Source organism: Schistocerca piceifrons, chromosome 2, assembly GCF_021461385.2.
Source record: "Schistocerca piceifrons isolate TAMUIC-IGC-003096 chromosome 2, iqSchPice1.1, whole genome shotgun sequence".
In the NCBI taxonomy this organism is placed as follows: domain Eukaryota; kingdom Metazoa; phylum Arthropoda; class Insecta; order Orthoptera; family Acrididae; genus Schistocerca; species Schistocerca piceifrons.
This window is the reverse complement of record NC_060139.1, coordinates 358980691-359005974: the sequence shown is the minus strand read 5'-3', so window position 1 is coordinate 359005974 and position 25284 is coordinate 358980691. Positions and strand designations below refer to the sequence as shown.

At 40.2% G+C, this 25284-nt stretch overlaps 1 protein-coding gene across 3 annotated transcripts in view; it reads right to left on the bottom strand.

The window, feature by feature from the left end:
- The window catches only part of LOC124776382 (actin-related protein 5), a 195412-nt gene that overhangs the window by 32186 nt on the left and 137942 nt on the right, over window positions 1–25284 (bottom strand). For all 3 annotated transcript variants that reach the window (XM_047251348.1, XM_047251350.1, XM_047251349.1), the window contains one exon: window positions 17983–18163. In XM_047251348.1, coding sequence (XP_047107304.1) covers window positions 17983–18163 — 181 coding nt within the window. The remainder of the gene's footprint in view (window positions 1–17982; window positions 18164–25284) is intronic.

Below are 25284 nucleotides of genomic sequence, written 5' to 3'. Positions count from 1 at the left end.
AACTCGTCAGTCACAGAGTTGCCAAACATATTCTGCATTGTTGCCAAGATTCAGTTATACGACTAGCTGGAAGAATACCAACCAATGAGTTCCTTGAGCAGGCTAGGAAGTGACTACACCTAATGTTCCAAAGATGCAGCTATCAAGGCGAGGCAGACCCAGCACACAACAATGAGTCTTACTCACTTGTCTGTAACTAGGTTTATGGACTACAGCATTGTTACTAATGATACTCAGATGCACAGCCTGCAAAAGAAACCCCATAAATCAATAAATGTCACAATTATTTCTAGTTTCTGTATTAAGCATGCTCAAAACTGAAAAGCTCATTCACCAGACAGGACTCTTATTTTTGTGAGTATTCCCCAAGGTTTTACTATAAACTTTATGAGCAGGCCATATGTCTTTTGGTCATTATAGGCTTTGAAAACATTTTTCTTTAAAATGCTGTAATTCATACTATCCCCAATATATAGGATCCCAAATGAATAAATAACAACACAGCACTGATTTCAAAACATGAACAACAACAGAGAGACTTAGTAAGTTACAAATAACAAAGTTCCATATCAGGAAATTTTACTATGCACAGAAACTGTATGCTATAAACTGAAAAAAGCAAGTTCAAAAAAGAGTGGAGAAAGTCAAACTAGTAAATATGAAGGAGAAGCAGTTGTCTCCAGAAGGTGGAACAGGGAACACAGAACACTGACAATATTATGAAGAATAAGTCATCCTTAAACAAAACTGTCACTCAGACTATATATTTCGAAAACATCACCTACCCATAATGATTACAATATTATCACTTCTGATGCTTAGCGAATAAAAGTGAAAAGCATCTACATTGAAGAGCTTTGCAACTTGCAGTAGCCTGATGACAGAGCGAACCAAGCTGAGTATGGTGCTACTTGTCTATGCAGCACTTCACAGTCAGCACATGGTGTTAATAATTTAGACTCTGATAGTTTCATGTGAATGATGCCTCTAGGCTACACAATATTCACATGATAATTATTTATGTGTAGTAGGTGCTTCCCTCTCATGAACTGGGGGGAGCAGGATCATCTTCACGAGTGATGACCCTCCCTATACGAGCACTACTACTTCCTCACTTGCATATCAGGAGGGGAACATGCCCCAAAACCCTTATCCACTGAAATTTCTATTAATTCCAACACATCCCACAATCTCTTTGCAACCCACATTGGGCTAGCATAAGAAGAGATGGTGCAAACCTTCCACAAATGAGAATGTTGAAGTTTACAATAAGCACATCCCAGGCAAGCAAAGCTGCAAACTCAGAATCTTGCACTGAAATGTCAGTCTGCCACATGGATTTTAGAGGTCAGGAGGGGTCAACTAGCTGAGTAATTGAATTAAACCAAATACTAAACACAAAGAAAATAGGATCAACTTGAACTAAACTTCCTATGTTGCTGCATATAATATTTGCACCACAAAACTTGAAGAGCATCTCGGCTCTTTGGAACAGGAATTGCAGATCATCAAAGGGGACACGCTCAGCGTCAGGGATACTACATACTACATACAGCCTTCAAATCAATTGTGACTAGGCACCTGCTTCCACCTCAACTGATGAAGAACTAGAACAGTTCAGTGCAGACCTGACAAGAGCAAAAAATTCAGAATGCACCACATCTGCCCTAATATTTGGAGAGTTTAACACCAAAATAGGAATGAGGTCCACAGAACACCATCCTCTTCATTGGAAATTAGGGACTTTCCACACAAAACCAGAGAGCAAATTATAATGAACTTTCTTAACAGGCAACAGAAAAGTTAATGAGAATGAACTCTCAGCAGAAATTACCAGCAGTATTCTAACAGCAGTAAAGAATGTGGGTGTAGAACACTACAAAAATGTAAAATCTGAGATTTAGTCTCAAAACAGAACAGCTTATAGAAGAAAGGTAAAACACTGATAGACACATGCCCAAATACAGAGACCTCAACAAAAACATAGAGGGTGATCAGAAGAAATCAGTAAACATAAGACTGATTGAGGAGATCATCAAAATCAATGTGAACATAATACTTTGTCCCAGTCAATCAAAAGGCCAGTTAATCAACCACAACATTTGGAATGGCTGACGCTAAATAGTTACTGAAAGAGAGAAAATTATAAAAAATGTTGAGGGTTTCCACAGGAAGCTCTGTGGTCAGTCACTGTTGGGCCAAAGCCTCCATGATGAATCATGAGAGACTGGACGAAATAGAACTTATCAATAAAAATGAAATGGAACCAGCTCTGAAACAACTCAAGAATTGCAGAATTGGAAGGCATCAGGAGAGGATGAGATCATGAGCGAGATATGCTTAAAACGGGGGAAGGGGGGGGGGGGGGGGCACAAATAAGCACTCCTAATTCTATTGAACAAATGCCTAGAGAATGGGAAGATCCCAGAGTCATGGGAAAATGCAGCAGCCATTCTCCTCCTCAAAAAAGTTGACACAAACATCAGGGATTCAGGTGTAATTCTTTTTTTCTACATTTCACATGCTGCTAACAAAAATCATTACAAATCAATCAAATGAGAAATTTGATTTTACTAGCCAGTAAAAACGGTAGGATTCACAAAAGGATCAGTACCATTAGCCATGTCCAAGCAGTACACAAACTGACAAGAGAAATATATGGGGTATAACATCCAAAATCACATGACCTTCATAGACACCAGAGGGAGCTCGATGTGACTGAAACCTGGGCAGTATTGAGCACAATAAATGGAGCCCACATTGACTATAAATACACCAAATTCATCCACTTCGTTTACAAGAATGCCACTCTACATGTGAAAATACTGGAAGACTGGATAACTGGAAAGGTTCCCGTGAGAAGTGGCATCACACATGGAGACACGATCTCACCTAAATTATTTACCTTCACTATGTGGGATGTGTTAAAAGTGTCTGTCATGTGGACATAAAGGTTATTGTATCAACACGGAAAAATGTCTCGACCATCTTTGCCTTGCAGATGATGATATCCCCTTTGGCAGTGACGCAAGGCAACAGTCAAAAATAACCCAAGAACTCAAAAAAGCTTCGTAAGTTGTAGATGTCAAAATTAATCTTCAGAATACCAAAATCATGAGCCCTATCAACTTCATGGCCTCCATTGAAAACCACACTCTGGAAGTAGTAAATGAATAAATTTAACTGGGGCATAAAATACAACTTGGAAAACATAATCATACAGCCAAGGTCCAGCAAATTGGCCCCACCTGCATGGCACTCGGGGAACTTAAATACATTCTCTGTAAACCAAGTATCCTTCACAAATTTAAAAAGTAAAGATTATGACTCTCGCATCCGGCCAGTAACAACTTATGGGCTCAAAACTATGACTTCCGACTAGTAGTACAGGTTGACTTTGGGTCCATCAAAGGGCAATAGAGAAAGCAATGTTTCGAGCGAATCTTGAGACAAGATCAAGAACTAACAGACAACGATAAGAACAGTGATATATGACAGTGCTGAGCAGATAGCGAGACTGAAGTGGCGTTGGGCAGAACACGTGGCCAGGAACAAATTTAAATGGACCACAACGCTGATGCAGTGATGTCGAAGGGAGTCAAGTAGAAGTGTCAGATGTCCTCTGACAAGATGAAGAGACTACATCCACTGACTTGCAGGAAAAGCCTGGTTCCAGACTGACCACAAAAGATCAACACGGATCTCTCTGGAAGAGGTCTATGTCCAGTAGTGGGCATCCAGTGACTGAAGAAAGAAGCAAAAGAATGCCATGGCACAGGTGGGCAGATGGTTCTAGAATTTGCAGAGACTATCCATAAGCTGCAGATTCATGCTGCCAAAGTACCAAATGCAGTTCATGATACCAAACTACATTATTTTAACAGTGCCGCTGTTAGCTGGATTATAGCACAGTCTTATTTCCTGTCTATGAAACAATTACTCAACAGAGTGTGAACAGCATCAACTGTCCTCCACCCCACTGTGGGACGTCATATTCCGTACATTTCTCTATCAGTGTACATACTGCATTAATATGGTCAGCAGTACTTTACCCTTTTCTGAAGCCCCCTTACTCAACTTGCTGGTGAAAGTCAAATTTCTGACTCAGATGGTTTGTAGTGATTTTTGTTAACAGGTTCTAAAACATGAATAAAAGACTAATACACATGAAATTCTTGATGTGAGTGTTATCTTTTTTTAAGAGGAACAACTTCCGAGTTTTTCCATGACTCTTGAATCTCCTTCCTAGATATGTTTACTTAACAGAATTAGGAGTGCTTCTTTGTCTTTCCTCCAATTCTTAGCATCTCGCACGTAATCTGATCTTCTCCTGATGCCTTATGATTCTTGAGTTGTTTCAGAGCTGTTTCCATTTTTTATTATTTTTATTTTTTTTACTATATAAGTTCCTGTTATTCCAGTGCCAAATTCATAACAAATATTCATGATTTGTCATGCAAGCTTTGGCTTGACAGTGATTGACTGTAGAGTTTCCAATGAAAATCCTCGCCAGTTTTTATAATTTTGTCTCTTTCGCTAACAACTTTTCCTTGGGTGTTAGGAATGATGTGGATGGTAAGCTTCACTTCTGATTGACTGGAATGAAGGATTCTAATGATCACATTGATTATGATGGTCTCTTCGGTCAGTCTTGTGTTTTGCGTTCAGTAATTTATTATGATCAACTTCTTTATGCTTTTATTGAAGTCTCTGTATTTGGATCGTCTGTCAGTATTTCAGCTTTCTTCTATACGCCATTCTGTTTTGAGGTTGAATTTTAGATTTTTCTGCTTTGGAGTGCACTGACTTACTTTACTGCTGTTCGAATACTGCTGATAATTTCAGCTGAGTGGTTGCGAAGCCCCATTTCTCTTAACTTTCCTGTTGGTTATTAAGAAAATCCATCATCTCTTGCCCTCTTGGTTTCCTGTAGAAAGTCCAAAGTTCGCAATGAAGGGATGGTCTCATGTGGACTTCATTCCTATGTTTGTATTAATATTACAGAAAATGTAGTAGTTTCTGAATTTTCTGCTGTTGCCACATCTTCATAGAACTGTTACAGTTCTTCATTGGTTAAAGTGCAACTAGTTGTGTAGGCACAACTGTTTTTTAGTCTAATATTAGCATTCAACTTATGGATCACGTTAGATCATTCTGTCTCAAATGGACATGGTCTTGGTGATAAAATGTTTCCTCCTGCTGTGAATCAGCAAATGTATGCCATCAATATGCAAATTTATTTGGAGCTGTTCTTTAATAGGAGCTGCCCAGACTTAAGAACAGTAGTCTCCACATCTCTGTGGCTTTGCCCACAACTCCAACACTTCTCCCGCAACCCACGGGGCAGACTGACATTTCAGCGCAATATTCCGAGCCTCCAGCTCTACCTGCCTGGGGTGTGATTGTTTTAAAGTTCAAAATTCACGTTCAGGGGAACCAAATATTCTAATGCTGGTCCAGTGTGGGTTACGAAGAGGTGGAGGGTTGTGTAGGAGTTAACAGAGATTTGGATGGATAAGGGTTTTAGAGCAGGTTTCCCTCAAGATAAGCAGGTGAGGAAGGATCAGCACTCCTGGAGATGATCCTGCTCCCAACGGTTAGTGAGAGGAAAGCATCTACTATCATAGCCATCGCATTAAACTTCAATAATTATCATGTGAATATTGTAGAAGCCCAGAAGCATTGTTCATATGAAACTATCAGGGACTAGATTAATAACACTCTGCCCCAACTGTAGAGTGCTGCATAGACAAGTAGCACCATGCTTAGATTTGTTGTCTCTTTCTTACATCTATTGCAAGTTGAAAAGCTCTTCAATACAGACACTTTTCGCTTTTGTTGACTAAGCAGCAGTAGTGGTAATATTGTAATGGTTATGAGTAGGTGATTTTTGTTGTGTTTTTCATATCTATAGAGTGAGTGTGAGTTTTGCTTAAGGATGACTTATCATCATCATCTTCTTCTTCTTCTTCTTCTTCTTCTCCATCATGTTTGGTGGTTTGAATTCCTCTACTCCTTTTTGAGCCCACTTTTTTGGTCTTGGCATTTGGTTTCCACGCACAGTAAACTTTCTTGATCTGGAATTTCATGTTATTCATAGCTTATGAACTCTCTGTGCATGTTCACATTTTGCAATGAATGCTGTGTTGTTAATGAATTCTTTGGGTTTCCTATGCCAATAACAACATTCTTTCAAAGTCTATAAAGATCGAAAGGCATGTGTTTACAGTATAACCACAGGAACATTCCAAAAATGTGAATCCCATCTGGTTTTACAGTTTTTCCTGTGCTTACAACATAGAAACACATGTAGCTGCGACAGTTATAGTCTGTGCATCCGAGTTCATTAGTAAGACTGCTCTAGTCCCTAAATCTAGTTACAGAAATGTAAGATTCATTGACATATTCTTTGGGTACTCTTGCTCTAAATGGTCATGTTTTTGAGAAGTCAGGTATAGACACTTCTTGCCCAATAAATGAACTCGTTGGCTGGTATTCTTCCTGCTAGTAGTATAACTGAATCTTGGCAAAAATGTAGAAAATGTCTGGCAACGCTGTGACAGCTGAGTTATTTCCTGGTTAGGACTGGATTAATATGCAGTGATATTCATCCACTTAGTTTTTGTTACTATGAATTAGAGCACGCAGTACTCCTAAACCTAACTTCTGAACTTTGCCTATTGAATGGAAATGTCGCATGATTGGTAAATGGCCCCAGTCTATCATATCTTCAGTTATTGATAGTTTTTGAATGTTGGAAACCATTCATGCCAGAATGCTCTTTTTACAAACAATAAAATCTGTTTCTCTCATGTTTTGCCTGAAAACACTTTCCCCACAAAGAAAACAAAGGATCTGAGCTTTCACCGCTGGCTTCACCTATCTATTAAACCCAAAGCACACTATATATCACTAACAATATTCTTCTCAGGTCTGCAGCTGGATCATGGAGTCATCTTGAAAGAATATTTCCATGGGCCACCTGGTTGCCATCTTCAGCTGAGTATGTTGTTGCACAGAACTGCCATAACTGAATGCAGACTGTGAGCAGGGTCTCCTTTTTATGCCACTGAAGGCCAACTGCACTTGTGCAATAAATCATCTTAACTGTCCTCTAACACAAGTGAATATATAGTGTGCCAATGATGGAAGCTGGAGAAATCAATAAATCGCTGTCAAAAGCTATTCTGATGGCCAAATAAAAGATCAGTGTTTTTTAATGTCTGATAAAACAGCATTCCAAATCTTACTTAAAAGGTAACCCTTGTCTCTATTTATAAGACTGTCAGATTTCAATGTATTTGTATCTCTTCATACAACCTTTATGTCCCTTGGTAAGACAGTGCTCTGCCACTCCAGGTTTCTCAGGCTGAAACAAACGTGTGGCACTAGTGCTCAACACATCTGTCCTGAACTGAACAAATTATTTGACCAATATAAGCTTCCCCACAATGGCAGGGGATTTTGTATAGACGAGGCATCCACAATCTCAAGTCATCCTTTACAAAGCCAAGGAGCACTCTAATGTTGGGTGGCAGATGAAAACATTTTTGATTCATATATTTTTCAAATTTTTCCTATTTTTGAAGATATGCTCCCAGCAAAAGGTAAGAAAGCCACCAATTTACATATATCTTCTAATGATTCCGCATAGGTCCACACTAGAAAGCATGATGGGTTTGTCTGTCTGTATAGCCATTCTGCTTGAACACAACTTTAAGATGACCCAGTTCTTGTGTTAAGCTTTCTGCATTTGAAATGGCATAAGCTCTTCTTGCCAAAGTCCACAGGATCCCTGTGCATAGGAACAAAGAACAACAGCATAATGCATGCAGATAATGGTCACGTGTGTGAGCTTTCGATAAACACTGTGGACCAGTGTCCCATCATCATTTCTGTAAATCAAGATATCTAGAAATGGAAGCTTTCCATCCTTCTCAATCTCCGTCATGAACTTGATGCTGGGATGAAGGCAACTGAAATGATCTACAAAACAGTTAAGTCTCCCCCCCACCCCCCATGTGGCCATACCATGAATGTATCTTCAACATACCTAAAAAAACAAGTAGGTTTTAAATAGAGGCAAGGGTTACCCTTTAAGTAAGATTTGCAACACTGTTTTATCAGACACTGAAAAACATTGGTCTTTCATTCAGCCATCAGAACAGTTTTTGACAGTGATTTATCAATGTCACGAGCTTCCACCACTGGGGCTCGGTATGTTCACTTGCACTAGAGGGCAGTTGTGACCATTTCCTGTGCACATGCTGTTGGCCTTCTCATGTCATATAAAGCAGCCGCCACTTGCAGTCTGAATTCAGTTCTGAGTTCATCCAACAGTATCCTCACCTGAAGATGGCAGCCAAACAGCAGAAATATCACATCAAGATGACTTCATGATCTGGCTGCGGACTCAAGAAAATGTTATCAGTTATTAGATTCGGTAAGCCCACATAATCACAATATTTCATGAGTATTACACTTTTTCCCACTTGTGACTTTATTTTATGATGTTTGCACAATGTTCATTAGTTTCAAGCATGGAAAATCCAATAAATAACTGCACGATAAGTACTAGAACTTCAAACAAGAAAATAACAATATTGATAATTATACTCATAGCACCATGACATGGTCACCTGCTCAGACAGTACTTGACATGAGGAGGTAAGTAGCACGAGGTCGGTTACCATTAGCCGGTGGCCATGGTAAGATGAGGAAACACTCAACACAGCCATAAGCTGTTTTGTGGAACTGTTTCCAGAACTTCTTGCTATTACTGATTTACTAGAAAGTGAAGCAAATTACAAAGGGTGTTCAATAAGTAATGCAATCCATTTTTTCTCCTCAGCCAGTTTTGGTTGAAAAAATGCATAATTTGTTGTGGGACATTGTGAAATATTACTGCATCTGTGCCCCTAGTTTCATGAAGTTTCAATAAGTGGCAGTGCTATATGTAGCCTTCAAAATGATGACTCTAAGGGAGTTGCATTCAAAGCAGAGAGCTGTCACTGCATTTCCTTTGGTGGAAAACTAGAGCATCACGTATATTTATAGTAGGTTGCAGAATGTCTATGGAGACCTGACAGTGAACAAAAGCATCGCAAGTCGTTTTGGTGAGGCATCTGTCATCACCGCAACAAGGCTGTGCAAACCTGTCCAATCTCCTGTGTGCTGGCTGCCCACACACACTTGTGACACCTGCAATGTTGGAAGGTCAGACCCCACTCATGTGAGGCGATCGACGGATCACAATCAAACATACTGCTGCTCAACTGGACGTCTCTGATCGTAATGGTGACACACTCATCCACCAGCTGGGGTTCTCAAAGGTGCTTGCCAGCTGAGTTCCTTGCTGCCTACCACAAGACCATAAAGAGCAACAAAGGAGCACCTGTGCAGAATTGCTTATGTATTACATGGATGAGGGTGATAATTTTTTCTTTTTCTTTCAAACATTGTCACAGGTGATGAAACATGCGTTCATCACTTCAAAATGAAATCGAAAAGGCAATCCATGGAGTGGTAAAATATCACTTCTCCTCTGAAGAAAAAGTTCAAAGCCACACACTAAACCGGTAAAGTCATGGTACAGTCTCCTGTGATTCTGTTTGTTGTCCATCACCAAGGTGCAACAATTGACTCTCAAGCGTATTGTGCTAAACTCAGAAAACCAAAGAGTCAACTTCAACATGTTTTCGCCACAGAAATGCAAATGAACTTCTCCTGCTTCATGATAATGCAAGGCCACACAGAAGTTGTGCACCTGAGAGCAGCTCACAAAACTTCACTGAATTGCTCTTTGTCATCCACCCTACAGTCTGGATTTTGCATATTCCGACTTCCATCTGTTTGGCCCAATGAATAATGCACTCTGCGAGAAGCAGTACATGGATGAAATGAAATGTCGTGTGGCTAAGGCCTCCTGTCGGGTAGACCGTTCGCCTGGTGCAGGTCTTTCGATTTGACGCCACTTCGGCGACCTGCGCATCGATGGGGATGAATTGATGATGATTAGGACAACACAACACCCAGTCCCTGAGCGGAGAAAATCTCCGACCCAGCCAGGAATCGAACCCGGGACCTTAGGATTGACATTCCGTCACGCTGACCACTCAGCTACCGTAGCCGGACAGTACATGGATGATGGGGAGGTTACTGATGCAGCAAGATGTTGGCTCCAACCAGTAGTATGGTACCATGCCGGCAAACAGGCCCTCCTGGTAAGGTGGCATAAGGCCATCACATTGAATGGAAATTATGTTGACAAATAGGGTTTTGTAGCCAAAAGAGTGGGGAATAATATGGTGCACTAGAATCCTGAATAACACGAACCTGCTTTCAGTAAAAATGTGTTGCGTTACTAATTGAAGACCCCTTGTATCTTCGAGGTTCCATCAAACTGATAACTTCAGCAGACAGCCAACATTCGATGTAAAAAATAAGGATTTGTTTGGACTCAAACTCATGACTCTCTGTCTACATTTCATGACATTTACCACTAGACCACGAGCTCATACAGCATTGTAATAATGTGAGAAGAAAACACCACTTCCCCAGAGACTTCCACATTCTTCAATGTTTTCAAATTGTGCATATGGCTGGACTTGGAATTCTGAAGGGAAGATGGTTCTTTTGATTGCCTTGAGTGAATGACATGGACTTAAGTCTCTGTGGTGGTTGGCCAGCGGCCAAGTTTTATGTCTAAAATTGTACATTGACAAATACTTTAATTTGTGTTCTGAATTTGTGTGGAGGTATCACAGTTGGTGACAGGCTTCATAAGGACCAATGCAAGAGAAGTAGCAAACATTAGAGCTTGTACAGCTTTGTAAGGACTTTTAGCTTCAGCACAGGGTATGCATCTCTTAACTTTCGTCTCCTAAATTTTCCTTTCATCAAATAAATCCTGCAGTTCCTGCTCCATATTGGCTGATTCCTGGAGCAGCATATACATTTTGGTGGAAGTGTGTCACCCAATTCGTGAGCTAAACCCCCATAATTTCCACACATAGCCTTCCTGTTACATGCTGCAGTGGTATGCCCAAATCTTTGACATTTGAATCATATAGCTGGGAGAAAACAGTTGAACCTGAATATGGATATAGCTTGCAAGAATATGTTCACGTAATTTCAGGGTGTTGAAAGTTAGAATAAATGTTTCAGTTTTTCCAATGTTTCATTGACTCTCTTCATATAGTTCTGCACTTTCATAACACCCACTTTTTTCATGCTTCACATAACTCCGTGGAGTCCATCTCCATTATATCAGAGCAGATAACCCTGCCTTTACAGAAGTTACAGGTGTTGTGCAACTCAGCCACAACAAGGTGGTCACCTCAGACCTTGCATCCCAGAAGCTTAGGTACTTGGTATGACATGGCAGTATTGGCTATAAGTGTTCCACTACAAAGTTGTTTAATGCTTTTAAGGACCCAGTAATATCCTCCAACAGTACATCAATCTCTTCAGGAGTAGATATGAACTAAAGCTAAGGAAACAGCCCAACACTGAAGGTACCAGCGATAAGGTGCTGTCCTTCAGGAGAGATGGTTGTTATCACACAGCACGTCTTCACGAACTGTTTCCATGATATTGAGATACTTCTGTGGCCAGCAAGATCCAAAGTTCTGAAACATGTGTGAGACCAGCCCCAATATGTTACAGTGCCAATATTCAGTGTATCAAGGATCAGTTATAACAGTTGTGCATCAGCTTGCCTCAGGAGAGGATACAGCAGCTTCATGATACCCATCCTAACCAAAAATCAGTGCATGCATCCAGCCAAGAATGATGTAACATCATACTTATATATTTGCTCATACTAATAAGTTATTTGTAAATCTCATTCCATTTTGTACCCTCTGAACCCATGCAGTTTCGTTTTCTTTCCTTCTCTCCTTCTGGGTGCTTCAGTGTTTTTGTCAGGCAGTTTATATTCTTATTACACACACATACACACACATTTAAGTTGCCATAATTTTATAACTTTTCCATTTTTATTCCTCAGTCTACAACATTAAAGTCAGCTGTAAGTCACTATGGTAGAGTGCCTATCATGACACCTGCTAAGCTGAGCAGATCTTTTGACTTTCTTGGATCTGATAGTTTCCTATGGCCAAAATAATTTACTTTTTTCTGTTAAATTTGTCTTCATTATCAAGTAGGGTATCTAACAAAAAATGGGTGACTGATACAACATTGTCGAATTTATTTCCTCATGATTAATTCAGCGGATTATTAATTTTTCTGTCCTCATATAATTCTTGCAATTTGTATATCGGCTGCCAATGGATTTATCAAAGTGTGATGAACTCAACATCTATCTTAGAATTTCCCCAAGTTAAATTCTTGGGATTCAGCTAAATGGCTGCAGCAGGTGAAGGAAATACAGTATGATAGGTGTTTTTTTTTTCTAAAAGGGCTTTTATTTTGCCATTCCGATCAAGGTGATGAGATTTTGCATGCCTCTACTTGCACAAAACCCACACTACTCTACTTCTACTCTGTTCTCAACTTCTTTTCACAGTCTAACTTCTGAAATCCTGAAGAAAAGCTTTCCCAGTAACAACAATGTCTCTGCAGTTGTTAAAAATTCCAACGTTTTCCACAACTTACTGGTGTGCCTAGAGAGTTGAGTCATCCACCATGAATTTAAATGAGTTCCCCTTTCTTCTGTAAGTTTTTAAACTTACTTGGTGTGGTGACATTACACTTCCCAGTTCTCCCTTTCCAAGCTCCTTTAGTGATCACTGGAACTTCACTTAATGCCAGATCTTATTTCATTCTCCTCTCATCCTCACTTTGACACACTCTCCTATTGTATTTGGAAACCACTTTTACCTAAATCCAACAGTGGAAGTATCATCCATCAACCCTTTCTTTTTTGAAACTGCTTCTTGAGTGTTATTAGTGCCGCAATGAGTCATCCTGTTCTCTGCCAATAAAATCATGTTTGCTGTCTGTATACTTTATTTACTGTTTCCAGTAATACCTCCTTAAATGTCTTTATTTCACTTCCAAATCAATCTCACTTATTCACCCTCTATCATGCACAATAACTACAGATTGTGTTACTCTTTCCTCTACCTTCTTGCCAGCTCTCAGTTGTAAGCTTTAATTTTTTCTTGTGTACTCTTCCATCACTTTTACTACTACTTTCACAACACCTAACACAAAAGTAGTTATCAATCCCTGTCTCAAAGTCCTGATAAACTCTGCAATCTCAAAGTGGTCTTCCTTCACTAGGAAGCAGTGTTCATTCCAGCTGGGTCTCTCTTGTGCACAGATGGACCATTTTGCATGGACACCGCCACAAAATTGTTGGTCACCGGCTCAACACTCATCTCAACATTGTTGTTGACTGTGTTTTCATCGGTTCTGGCAACTGTTCCAATATTCTCTGATTTCTGACTACATCACTAAACTTTCGCAACATTACAGTTTCTCCTCGAGTACCACAACCTACATTCAGAAACTTTCATAAACTTTTTGTGTGTTCCCTTTCCTCCCCTGTCATTAATGCCCTACGCCATGATGAAACACTGTTTCTAAATTTCGCCTATTAACATGCAAGCAACAAGAATTCTATCCATTCAAAACTTTTACTCCTCAGTCAGCCCTGTTCCCAGTTTCCTTGGATGCTTGTAACTTCTATGAAACCTCCTTTCAAATTTTTTTGCCCCTGCAACTACTCTCTCTGTTTGTTCACTCTTACAGGAAACATGCTGCTTCTGCTGATCGTCATCACTGTCATTGTTAGTGTGTCTGCTCTTATATATCCTCAGCTACAAGGCAAGCTATCACGCAGAATGCATTCAGTGGGGGGAGAGGGGGGGGTTCAGATATCTTTGACCACAGATAATGCAATGATTGCAGTAAATGCCACGGACACTCTACTTAACTTCTGACACTTTTTTTGGATTGCTGAAGGGCTAATAAGTGCATACATTCTTCCAGAAATACAGAGCACTATGATAATTCATCGTCTGACATAACTATGAAGGGGGAAGGGGGGGAGGGGGAGAAAGACACAAAGGGAGGGGGGGGGCAGTAAGTGAATGGCTTGCACATACAAAAAATTATGCCGCTGCAGAGACTGTAAGAGCGAAAAAAAAATAGTAAAGAACAAACAATGGAAAATCCAGGATAGAATGTAACAATACGAGAGAAGGAAAGTTGCTACTCACCATATAGCGGAGGTGCTGAGTCGCGATAGGCACAATAAAAAGATTCACACAATCATAGCTTTCGGATATTGAAGCCTTTGTCAGCAGTGGACACACACACACACACACACACACACACACACACACACACACACACACGCAAGTGCAACTTGCACACACGTCTGCAGTCTCAGAGGGCTGAAACCACACTGCGAGCAGCAGCAGTGCATGATGGGAGTGGCGACTGGGTGGGGTAAGGAGGAGGCTTGCGCAGTGAGGTGGAGGGATAGTATGGTGGGAGTGGCGGACAGTGAAGTTTTGCAGTTTAGATGGAGGGCAGGAGAGAAGGTGCGGAGGGGGGAGGGGGTAAGTAGCAGAAAGGAGAGAAACAAAAATAAAAAGAAATTAAAAGACTGGGTGTGGCGGAGAAATGACGGCTGTGTAGTGCTGGAATGGGAATAGGGAGGGGGCTGGATGGGTGAGGACAGTGATTAACTAAGGTTGAGGCCAGGAGGGTTATGGGAACGTAGGATGTATTGCAGGGAAAGTTCCCACCTGCGCAATTCAGAAAATCTGGTGTTGGTGGGGAGGATCCATATGGCACAGGCTGTGAAGCAGTCACTGAGGTGATGGGTATCATGTTTGGCAGCATGTTCAGCTACAGGGTAGTCCACTTCTTTTTTGGCCACAGTTTGTCGGTGGCCATTCATGCGGACAGACAGCTTGTTGGTTGTCATGCCTACATAGAATACAGCGCAGTGATTGCAGCTTAGCTTGTAGACCACATGACTGGTTTCACAGGTAGCCCTGCCTTTGATGTGATGGGTGATGTTAGTGACCGGACTGGAGTAGCTGGTGGTAGTAGGATGTATGGAACAGGTCTTGCATCTAGGTCTATTACAGGGGGAGCCATGGGTAAGGGATTGGGAGCAGGAAAAATAGTAAAGAGAAATATTTTGCTCCTGCATTAGTAAAGTAAGGCAAAATGTAAGTGAATAACAATGAAGAAGAAGATAACGACTGAACAATACTAAGAACAAATAAGAAAAGTCATGTAATGAGGCAGGCAGCTCCACGCAGCCTCTGATCTATATTTCCAATTTCTGAACTGGGGCAAAAACTTGGTAGTGCCCCCTCACTCAAGTGTGTGTGTGTGTGTGAGAGAGATGGCACTGTATTGCGCTCTGCGGAATTTGAAAGTCTATATTAAAAAAAAAAAAAAAAACCCTCACAATTAATATGGGGTGGGTTTATTTGTGACCAGGAGACTAAGAACTCTTCAGAAAATTTGCACTGTTTATTGCCTATTAGCTAATAACTTTCTGTTTTGCGTGACCTAAAATTAAATACAGAGAACATAAAACCAGTAAAGGCAAGAGACAAGCAAGACAGTACACATTTCTTCAATCCTTAGGTCCCCACATTTTTTTCTCTAATCTTATTACAGCTTTACACCCTCACACTTTCTTTTCTGCCAAAGAATCTATTACCTCTTCAAAGTTCGTCAAACTTTTTGCTACATGAAAAATCAAAATGTTGTCATGTAATAAGGAAAAAGCTGTAAGTATATTACCAAAGACTTACATGGTTCCTATTTGATTGCACCTATTTCGTCACTATCTGCTAGATAAAATGAAATTGGCCTTTCTAATATTGCGTCAGTTGTAACAACGAGGCTGTTTTCTACATCTACATCTACATTGATACTCCGCAAGCCACCCAACGGTGTGTGGCGGAGGGCACTTTACATGCCACTGTCATTACCTCCCTTTCCTGTTCCAGTCGCGTATGGTTCGCGGGAAGAACGACTGTCTGAAAGCCTCCGTGCGCGCTCTAATCTCTCTAATTTTACATTCGTGATCTCCTCGGGAGGTATAAGTAGGGGGAAGCAATATATTCGATACCTCATCCAGAAACGCACCCTCTCGAAACCTGGCGAGCAAGCTACACCGCGATGCAGAGCGCCTCTCTTGCAGAGTCTGCCACTTGAGTTTATTAAACATCTCCGTAACGCTATCACGGTTACCAAATAACCCTGTGACGAAACGCGCCGCTCTTCTTTGGATCTTCTCTATCTCCTCCGTCAGACCGATCTGGTACGGATCCCACACTGATGAGCAATACTCAAGTATGGTTTTGGCACACATGGTCATTTTTATCTACCTCATTTACATAAATAACACAACAGAATATAATTGATGAAGTACCAATATCAAGTGCCTATTATGCGTAGTACAAGCAAAATGTTGTATGTTAAGGGAATTTTGTTCATTCGCTCCAGTTCATGAGATCAAAAAGTAGCAGCAATATGCAATATTTATATAAATTTGGAATCATCATATTCTTCCACATAATCTGTAAGATGTCCCCGTTTCTTTTCCTTCCTCATTGTAACAAACAATCTTTGTCATTACTAATTCTGTAACTACTCCTGCCACTGTCAAAACTTATTCTCCGGTTAACTTCCCTAACACTGCCAGAATCACCATGATTATTCTCCAGTTAGGCATTATTACGTGTTCGTACAACGCGTTTTCTGTGCTATTCCAAAAATAGAACTTAAGCAGCTGCTAACCAGGGCCTGTACAACTGGCCCTTGGTAGTGTAGCGATTTGGCAAAAATTTTCTGTCAAAATTTCATTTTCTTGGGTGCACGAATAAGATATATGTAATCTTTCTTACTTGTTATTCCTGTTAGTCATTTATTTTCACTCTGTTAGTCTGAATCTCTGGATTTCACTAATAATTATAGCAGCACTGATTAGTCGCACACCCAGTCAGCCACAAAACCACATAAACAAACAGCGACTGGTATTCACCAGTTCATTTGGCTCAGCTCATATAGCTCCATTCCCTTTTGTCTGTGGGAAAGTTTTTTTATTTCTTGATCCAACGGGGATTTCACTGGCAGACACATCAAGTACCTTATGCATGCATTATAAAATCAACTTATGATTTCGTTCAGAAATCAACTCAGAATGTGTTCAAAAATGTTCAAAAAGCATCACGGACACATTTCAAAATATTATTCACAATCGATAGACCAAAGTGCATTGGATGCTAGGCAATTTGTGAAACAAGGTTTTCTTTCTTCAAGAATATGAATGTGAATATGGTGCCCCCTGAAATTGCCACCCAGGACACGTACCCCAGTCTGCCCTCCCCTAGATCCAGATCTGGCTCCATGTGATGGTCACTTGCTAGGTTAAATTACTCCATCAAAGAAAGAGTGACTATGGTGCACTAAATCTTAGACTTGATAATCTTTAGAACAATAAAAAACAAACACAAACACTCAGTCCCTCAATGTGTGGGTGGAGGAGGGGAGGGGGAAAGCTAAGCTCAGTACAATTATGCTCTGGTACTGCATGCATTGTGTGTGTCATACCAAGAAGCAGTAACAAAATAGAAGTAAAATAAGGAAGTAATAACGGTTTCATAAGAGTGCCCTAATGATGCACTAGTTTTCAATACTGTTCCACATTCATCTACAAAAGCACCATTCAGTGACATTGTGAATTGTTTGTCTTGCTTCACAATGTACTTCAAGAAACTTACTTTGACAAGTTATAGTTAGCTTCCTTGATGGACCTGGAATGTTTAAGCATATTCCAAATTAAATAAACAACTGCACAATAGGACATTCACTACTTTCTGTAAAGGTCCATACAATGCCAGTCTTAAATGTACAGCACTATCAGTAAACAGACACATTAGACTAGTCCTACAACTTTTACCAATGTGTACAAATTTTGAACTAGGGAACCAACTGATAAGCAAAGATCTGATAAATACTTCAAGCAACAATATTCACCTTATTTATTGCCTTGTACACATCCCAGTCTTCATCCCGCATGCCAAATGTGTCCTCACGTTTGTCCTTCCGAGCCAGTTGGCTAATGAGTCTCATGCGCTCCTGTGCTGCAGCAGTTCGTCGGCGAGCCAAATCTTGTCTTCTCTGTCGTCGAGCGGCCCGTTTCTCTAGCATCTCCTTCCTGCAGCATACATAAAGATATGAAATACTCTGTTGTCTCCATAAAAAGTGACATAAACGGTGGGCAGAGATATTAACGTACAAATAAAATCCTGCATTCATCAATCCCAAAGTGAAACAGAGTGAGGCTGAAGTAATTAAAATGACTGTGTTTCAAATATTAAAATCAGTACCTACAAACCCCATATATTTTCTCCTACTGTGACAGTTCATCGACTTGCTTAGACTTGAGCATCTTTGAAACAAGCTCCTCACTCTTTTTAATATGCTTTTTGACTGTGAGCCATTTTTGACAAGAAGTTCTGCGAGGGTGTCAGCAGTATAAACACTCACAAGGAACAATTACACCTCTTCTAATTATTCTTCAGCTACAATAAATATTCTCTCAATATGGCAGTGGTTATCCTACAAATATGTGGACTGTACTCAAGTGAGCACTGTGGAAGGCAACATTTTAAGAAGCCTTTTCTTGTATATCTGTATGAACTCTATATGAACCCTAGAGTGGGATGCATGAAAATTATTTCTACTTCTTGTATCTACATCTGCACCTACATCTACATGATTATTCTGCAATTCACAATTAAGTGCCAGACAGAGGGTTCTTCAAACCACCATTCCACTCTCAAACAGTGCAGGAGAAAAAATGAACACAAATCTTTCCAAGTGAGCTCTGATTTCTCTAATTTTATGATGATGATCATTTTTCCCTACGTGGGTGGGTGCCAATAAAATATTATCATGCTCTGAGATAAAGTTGGTGATAAAAATTTCATGAAAAGGTCCTGCTGCGGTGAAAAATGTGTTTTAATGACTGCCATCCCAATTCATGTATCGCACCTGTGGCACTCTCTCCCTTATTCTGCAGTAACACAAAACTAGTTGTCCTCCCTTGAATATTTTCAATATCCTCTGTCAATTTATCTGATGTGGATCCCACACCACACAGCAATATTCCAGAAGAGGGTGGACAAGTTTAGTGTAAGCAGTGTCTATAGCAGACCTGTTACATTTTCTAAGTGTTCTGCCAATAAATCACAGTCTTTGGTTTGCTTTCACCCACAACAGTATCTATGTGATTGTTCCTTTAGATTTGTGTGATTTATCATGTAACCTCAATTTAGCGGATTCCTTTTAGCACTCGTGTGGATCACTTCACAGCTTTTGTTATTTAGAGTCAATCGCCATTTTTTTTTTTTTTCCAACAATACAGATACTTTGTCTAAATCTTTTCTGAATTTGTTTTGATCAGCTGATGACTTTAATCTAAGAGCTCAGATTGTCTCTTATATCATTTATGTAGATCACGAACAACAGAGGGCCTACAATCCCTCCTTGGGGAATGCCAGATATTATTTCTGTTCTATTCAATGACTTCATGCCAATTATTATGAACTGTGACTTTTCTGACAGAAAATCAGGAATCCAGTCACGCAACTGAGACAATACTCAATAGGCATGCAATTTAGTTAGAAGTCGCTTGTGAGGGACGGTGTCAAAAGCCTTCTGGAAATCTAATCATATGAAATCAATCTGACGTCCCCTGTTGATAGCACTCATTACTTTGAGAGTAGAAGGAACTAGTTATGTTTCACAACAATGATATTTCCTGAATCTGTGTTGGCCATTTGTCAATAACTCATTTTCTTGGAAGTAATTCATGTTTGAGCACAGTGTATGTTTCAAAATCCTACTGCCAATTGATGTCAATGATACAGGTCTATAACTCAGCAATTTCCTTTCTTGGGTATTGGTGTCACTGGTTTAACTTTCCAATCTTTGGGTACAGATCTTTCTCGAGTGAGCAGCTGCATATGATTGCTAAGTATGGAGCTATTGTATAGTCATACTCTGAAATGAACCTGACTGGTATACAATCTGTATCAGATGCCGTGCCTTTTTTAAGTGCCTGTTTTAAGTGCTTCTTATACCAAGGATATCTACTTCTCAGTCACTCATGTTGGCAGTTGTTCTCGATTCAAATACTGGAATATTTACGTCATCTTCTTTTGTGAAAGAATTTCAGAAACCATGTTTAGTAATTCAGCGTTAGGGGCACTGTCATCAATAACATCACCTCTGTTATCACGCAGTGAAGCAATTGATTGTGTCTTGCCACTGATGTACTTTACATATGACCAGAACCTCTTTGGGTTTTCTGCAAGATTTCAGTAAATTTCAAGCTCCTGTAAAACTTCGCCAGTCTTCAGGATTGTGTGTTCTTTTAAATCTTGCATGCTTTTTTCATTGCTTCTGCAACAGTGTTCTGACCCATTTTGTGTACCTTGGTGCATCAGTACCACCTCTTATTAATTTATTTGGTATACATTTCTCAACTGCTGTAGCTTTGAATTCAGACCACATCTGGTCTATGCTTACACAGCCGGATTGGGAGGAGTGGAGGCTGTCTTCGAGAAAGGCGTCAAGCGAATTTTTATCTCTTCTTTTAAATAGATGTCTTTTGCTTTTATTTTCAGCGGTTTTGCATGTTATGGTATTCAGTCTAGCTACAACCACCTTGTGGTCACTAATCCCTGTACCTGTCATGATGCTCCCTATTTGGTCAGGATTATTTGTTCCTATGCGATCAAGTACGTTTTACATAACCGCTTATACTTCAAGTGGGCTTCTGAAATAGTTCTTCAAAATAACTTTCTGATAAGGCAATTTCAGATGACTTTTATGTCTACCACTGACTTTAAATACATATTTTTACCAACATATCAAGGGCAGATTGAAGACAGCTCCAACTAAAATTGTATAAAGGTGGTACCTATTTGAAATGAGGGTCAAGTTTTCTTTGAACTGTTCAGCAACCACGTCACCAAAGTTGGGGGGTCGGTAAAAGGGAACCAAATATGGGTTGTATTGCAGTTGTGAATTACTGAATTTCTAAGTTCATCCGAAACTTATTCCTGTTATTAACTACAAATATCATTATGGAGTATATGTACTGGTATGTAAATGGTAAGTAAATGCAAAAGGGTTTCTGTAAGATATCCAGCTAAAAACTGATGTTTTTATTGCACATTTCTGTAGATTAAATTCTTTTTCATGTAAGCTGCACTGTCTCAAAATATTACTGAGCAAAAGTATGCAAAAAATGGTAGCAATCACATTTCCATGGCAACACAATGACGATGGTTTCAAACTGCAAATACGGCAGAACTAAGGTTTCTCGTTAAGTAATCTAAACACTGGTGACTCCTCAGTTTATTATTCACTTGGACACATCGATGTCCACACAAAGAGCCTCATCTCTACTTTTGGTTCTTTTATCAAACAATGAAAAATCCAGGATGAACTGTAGCAGCATCATGAAAAGGCTAGTTTCTACTCATCATATAGCAGAGATACTGAGTCGCAGAGACTGTCACGAATGAGCTTTCAATCTACGAGGCCTTTGTTGAAAAAAAGAAGAAAAAAAAAAAACACACACACACACACACACACACACACACGAGTGAAACAAGCTGCACACTGGACTGAGGGGATTTCCAGCAGTGTGCCTGTCATCCTTAATTAGGAAGTTCAGGTACCTGTCCAAACTGTTCCCAGCAGTTACAGAAATCATATTTCTTTATTCTGATCCTTCCTATAGATCGTAAATAACAGGTTACATCAAGGCCTCCACATGTGGCTTAAAAATATTAGTTGGTTGGTACTCACTACCAAGAGAGTTCTGTGCCTGTTCAGACATGACCTCCCATCACTAATTCTCAGTAGAAAACTCTTGTTGTTGTTGTTGTTGTTGTTTTTACTACTACTAGACAAAGCTTGGACTTTTTCCCTGTTTTGTCCATGTCTTCCTGAACTACTTGTATCGTCTGCACATTTTTGTCTATTGTCTCCAGAACAGTGAAGCTATTGGAGACATCTAGACTAAAGCTAGCAGACATGTAGCATCTCTTGAACCCTTTTCTTGGTCTCGCAGGTTTGACTGAAGTCCAGTCATCTACCCTATTCTTAACTGCACTACTGCCAACTGCAACTCTCAAATGTTTTAATTCTGCCTGTACTATTGTCAGATAAGCTTCACGATCAGTTGCCCATGACAGCATCCAAGTCACAGACTGACCAGCATAACTTCATCCCGTATGAGTGACCGGTGTAAGTTACACAATGATCAGACAGCTTCAATGACAACACTACAGCCTGAAAAAAATTTAATTCTCTTTATATAAATGAGGCCACACACTTTGATCTTCAGGAAACAGTCTCTAATCCAAACCCAATGATTAGTAACTACCTGCCAATCAGCCATAAATTAAACGATCTGTTGCTGCTGTACGGCCAGTGGTCAATGTATGTATCGTTGCGTTTAGAATCCAGTAAATCTGCCATTATGAAAAGTTGCTACTTCTCGGCATTGTCTGTCTGTGACACAACCTATTGTTCTCAAATGACCACCACCATTGTTATCACAGTTGTATGGCTCTCCTGGTCAAAAGTGAGATGACTGCTTGTAGGCAAACAAGACACTACTTTCTTTAGGGCTCCCTGGTTCAGTATGCTTGCTATTTTCACATGATCCCCACATGTCCTGGTATTCAGGAGAATGATACAGACAGAGTTTGGCGAGAGAGTTCAGCAGGCCTATGTATCAGTTCAGACAGCCTCCACAAGGGAGCATTGGCCACACTCCTTGGGGTCTGAGGTTAGAAACTGTCAGGTTGACCACAGAATCCTTCAGACCTAGCAGTTCATTGCCAAAGTCTCCACACCTGCACTAATAGCAGTTACTTTGGCCTGCGAGAATGATGTGCTACCATCAGCTGGCCACCATCACACCATCAGTGCACTGTCTCAGCAGCATACAAGGCCACATATACATTTGCCTCCACTATACTGGATACGAAGACATCACGAGTTGACACCAGGCCATGACAAGCAGGACAACGGCCTATCTCGGCTCCAGCTTGCAGTATCAGTAAAGACTCTGACTGTAATCTGTCAATCTTGCAGCAACCACCCTCACCTTTTATTCACCCGCCAATCGAAACTGCAGAGCCTGGTCAGGTGAGTGGCTGCAACTTCCTGATATACTGAACCAATGCTCCCCCACCTCTCGGCAATGGACCACTGAAGCAGCCCATTACAAAATCAAAATGTGATCACTGAAGTGAAGAGAACTGGTCACCATTCACTGAAAATTGTAAATAACATCAATAAATAGTGTCTAACAACAGAACGATGGCAGAAAATGACTAGGATATCTATGCTGAAGGGCATGCTCTGCCTTATATTCGGCATATATGTCAGTTTTAATTTAACGCCCTCAAATGCTCAACCCATATAGCAGGTCACTGCATAGTTCCAGACCTCAACATGTTCATTAAAATGTCCACACAGAAATAAAGAAGTAGCAGCTGTGATAGCTGTGTGATGAGTTCAGTATGGGAATGTCTGGTCATATTATGAAACACAAGCACTAATGCAGTATCTGTGAGGTAATGGTGAGGGAGGGTAATGTGAAGTTGATATTTATTATTACACTGATTATTCCAATTACTCCTCTCAGTACAGATACTTTAGCTTGAATTTTGTTTCAGTTAGGAGTGTTGTACAATCAGTATGTTTACTTATGTAGAAACGCATCATTCCCAAGCATAGCAGCACAAAACTGGCATTTGAAATAAATAGCATCTTGGTAGCAAAAGAAGAAAAGGTGTTTAAGGAGATGAAGAATCTGAAGGCATGTGGAATCAATCATTTGCTGGTAGAAGTGTTGGAGAGCTTGGAAAACAGGGAAGGGAAGGAATAGCCTACCTCTGTAATGGGACATATGACACAGAGGAATGTCCTGATGACTTTCTTGCAATGGTAATGATACCAACTGAGAAAAAGATAAATAGCAAAACAATGTGTAGAGCATAGGATTATCAGTCTAATTTCTCATGCAGCTGAAGTATTGCTGAGAGTGCTGACTGACAGGCTCTATGGAAAATTGGATAAATGGATTGGGAGGAACAGTTCAGATTTAGAAAAGGGAAAGGAACGAGAGATGCTATTGGCCTGTTAAGAATCATAGGGGAAAGATATATTTAGAAAGGTAGAGAAATTTATGCTGTTTTCAATTAATTGGAAACACAGAAAGTAAGAAAAAGGATTGAAGACGAAATGTTGGAAGAAAGGAATATTCGAAGGGGTGTTAGACAAAGCTGTTCTCTCTCTCCTTTTTTTTTCAGCTTATACCTGGAAGAGATTATTGTCAAAGGCTTAGTTGGAGAAAGAGCAGCATGTATCTGTGGGAAGAGAACAGAAGGTATAAGAACTGCTAATGACATGGTATTAGTGGCAGAAAGTGACTGATCTAAAAGATCTAAATGGAGCTTGTGTGGAATATGGGGTGAGAATCAATACATCAAAAACAAAGAGTACAGTGATCAGCAGTATGGTGAGACTGACAAATATTTAGGTAGAATAAGTTATTACTAGCCAAGCAGGAGCAATTAAATAACTTGGAAATACTATCACTGAAAACTTGAGATGCATCACAAGGTGAAAACTCTCAGTGCAGTGAAGGAGGCATTCAATAGAAAGAGGAGATTATTATGTGTCAAACTAGATAAAGATAGGAGGAAAAGGCTTCCTTCCCCACAACCATCTCCCACTCCCCCCCCCCCCCCCCCCCCGACTTTATAGTTCCAGTGTTACAGATGGAATAGAACCCATTCTCTCAGATGTAGCATGAGAATCTATTCAACTGTTCTTTTGTCATCAACTAGTATCCAGGATAAGGATATGGTGCTGTCTTCATCAGAGTGTAATAAGAAGGGCACTCCTAAAAATATAAAATAGGATGCAGAAGAAAATAAAAAGGAAAAAGAAAAAAGTTCACTGCATCTCAAATAAAGTACAACAGTGTTAAATGGGATGACCAGGGTGTCTGGCAGAGGATGTAGAGTTGAGGGGCCTCCGGGCCCAGATTGTGGTGGGAGACTCTCTAATTCCTACCACCCCACCACATCCCACCCCACACCACATCCAGAGAGCTGTTTAAAACATAATATGTGAGAATAAAAACAATTTTCTCATACATGAGCTATAGTGTGTAAGGCTTCGAAACCACAATGTGGGGTAGCTCATTCCACAATATAAAATTATGGGCTAATCTGTTGT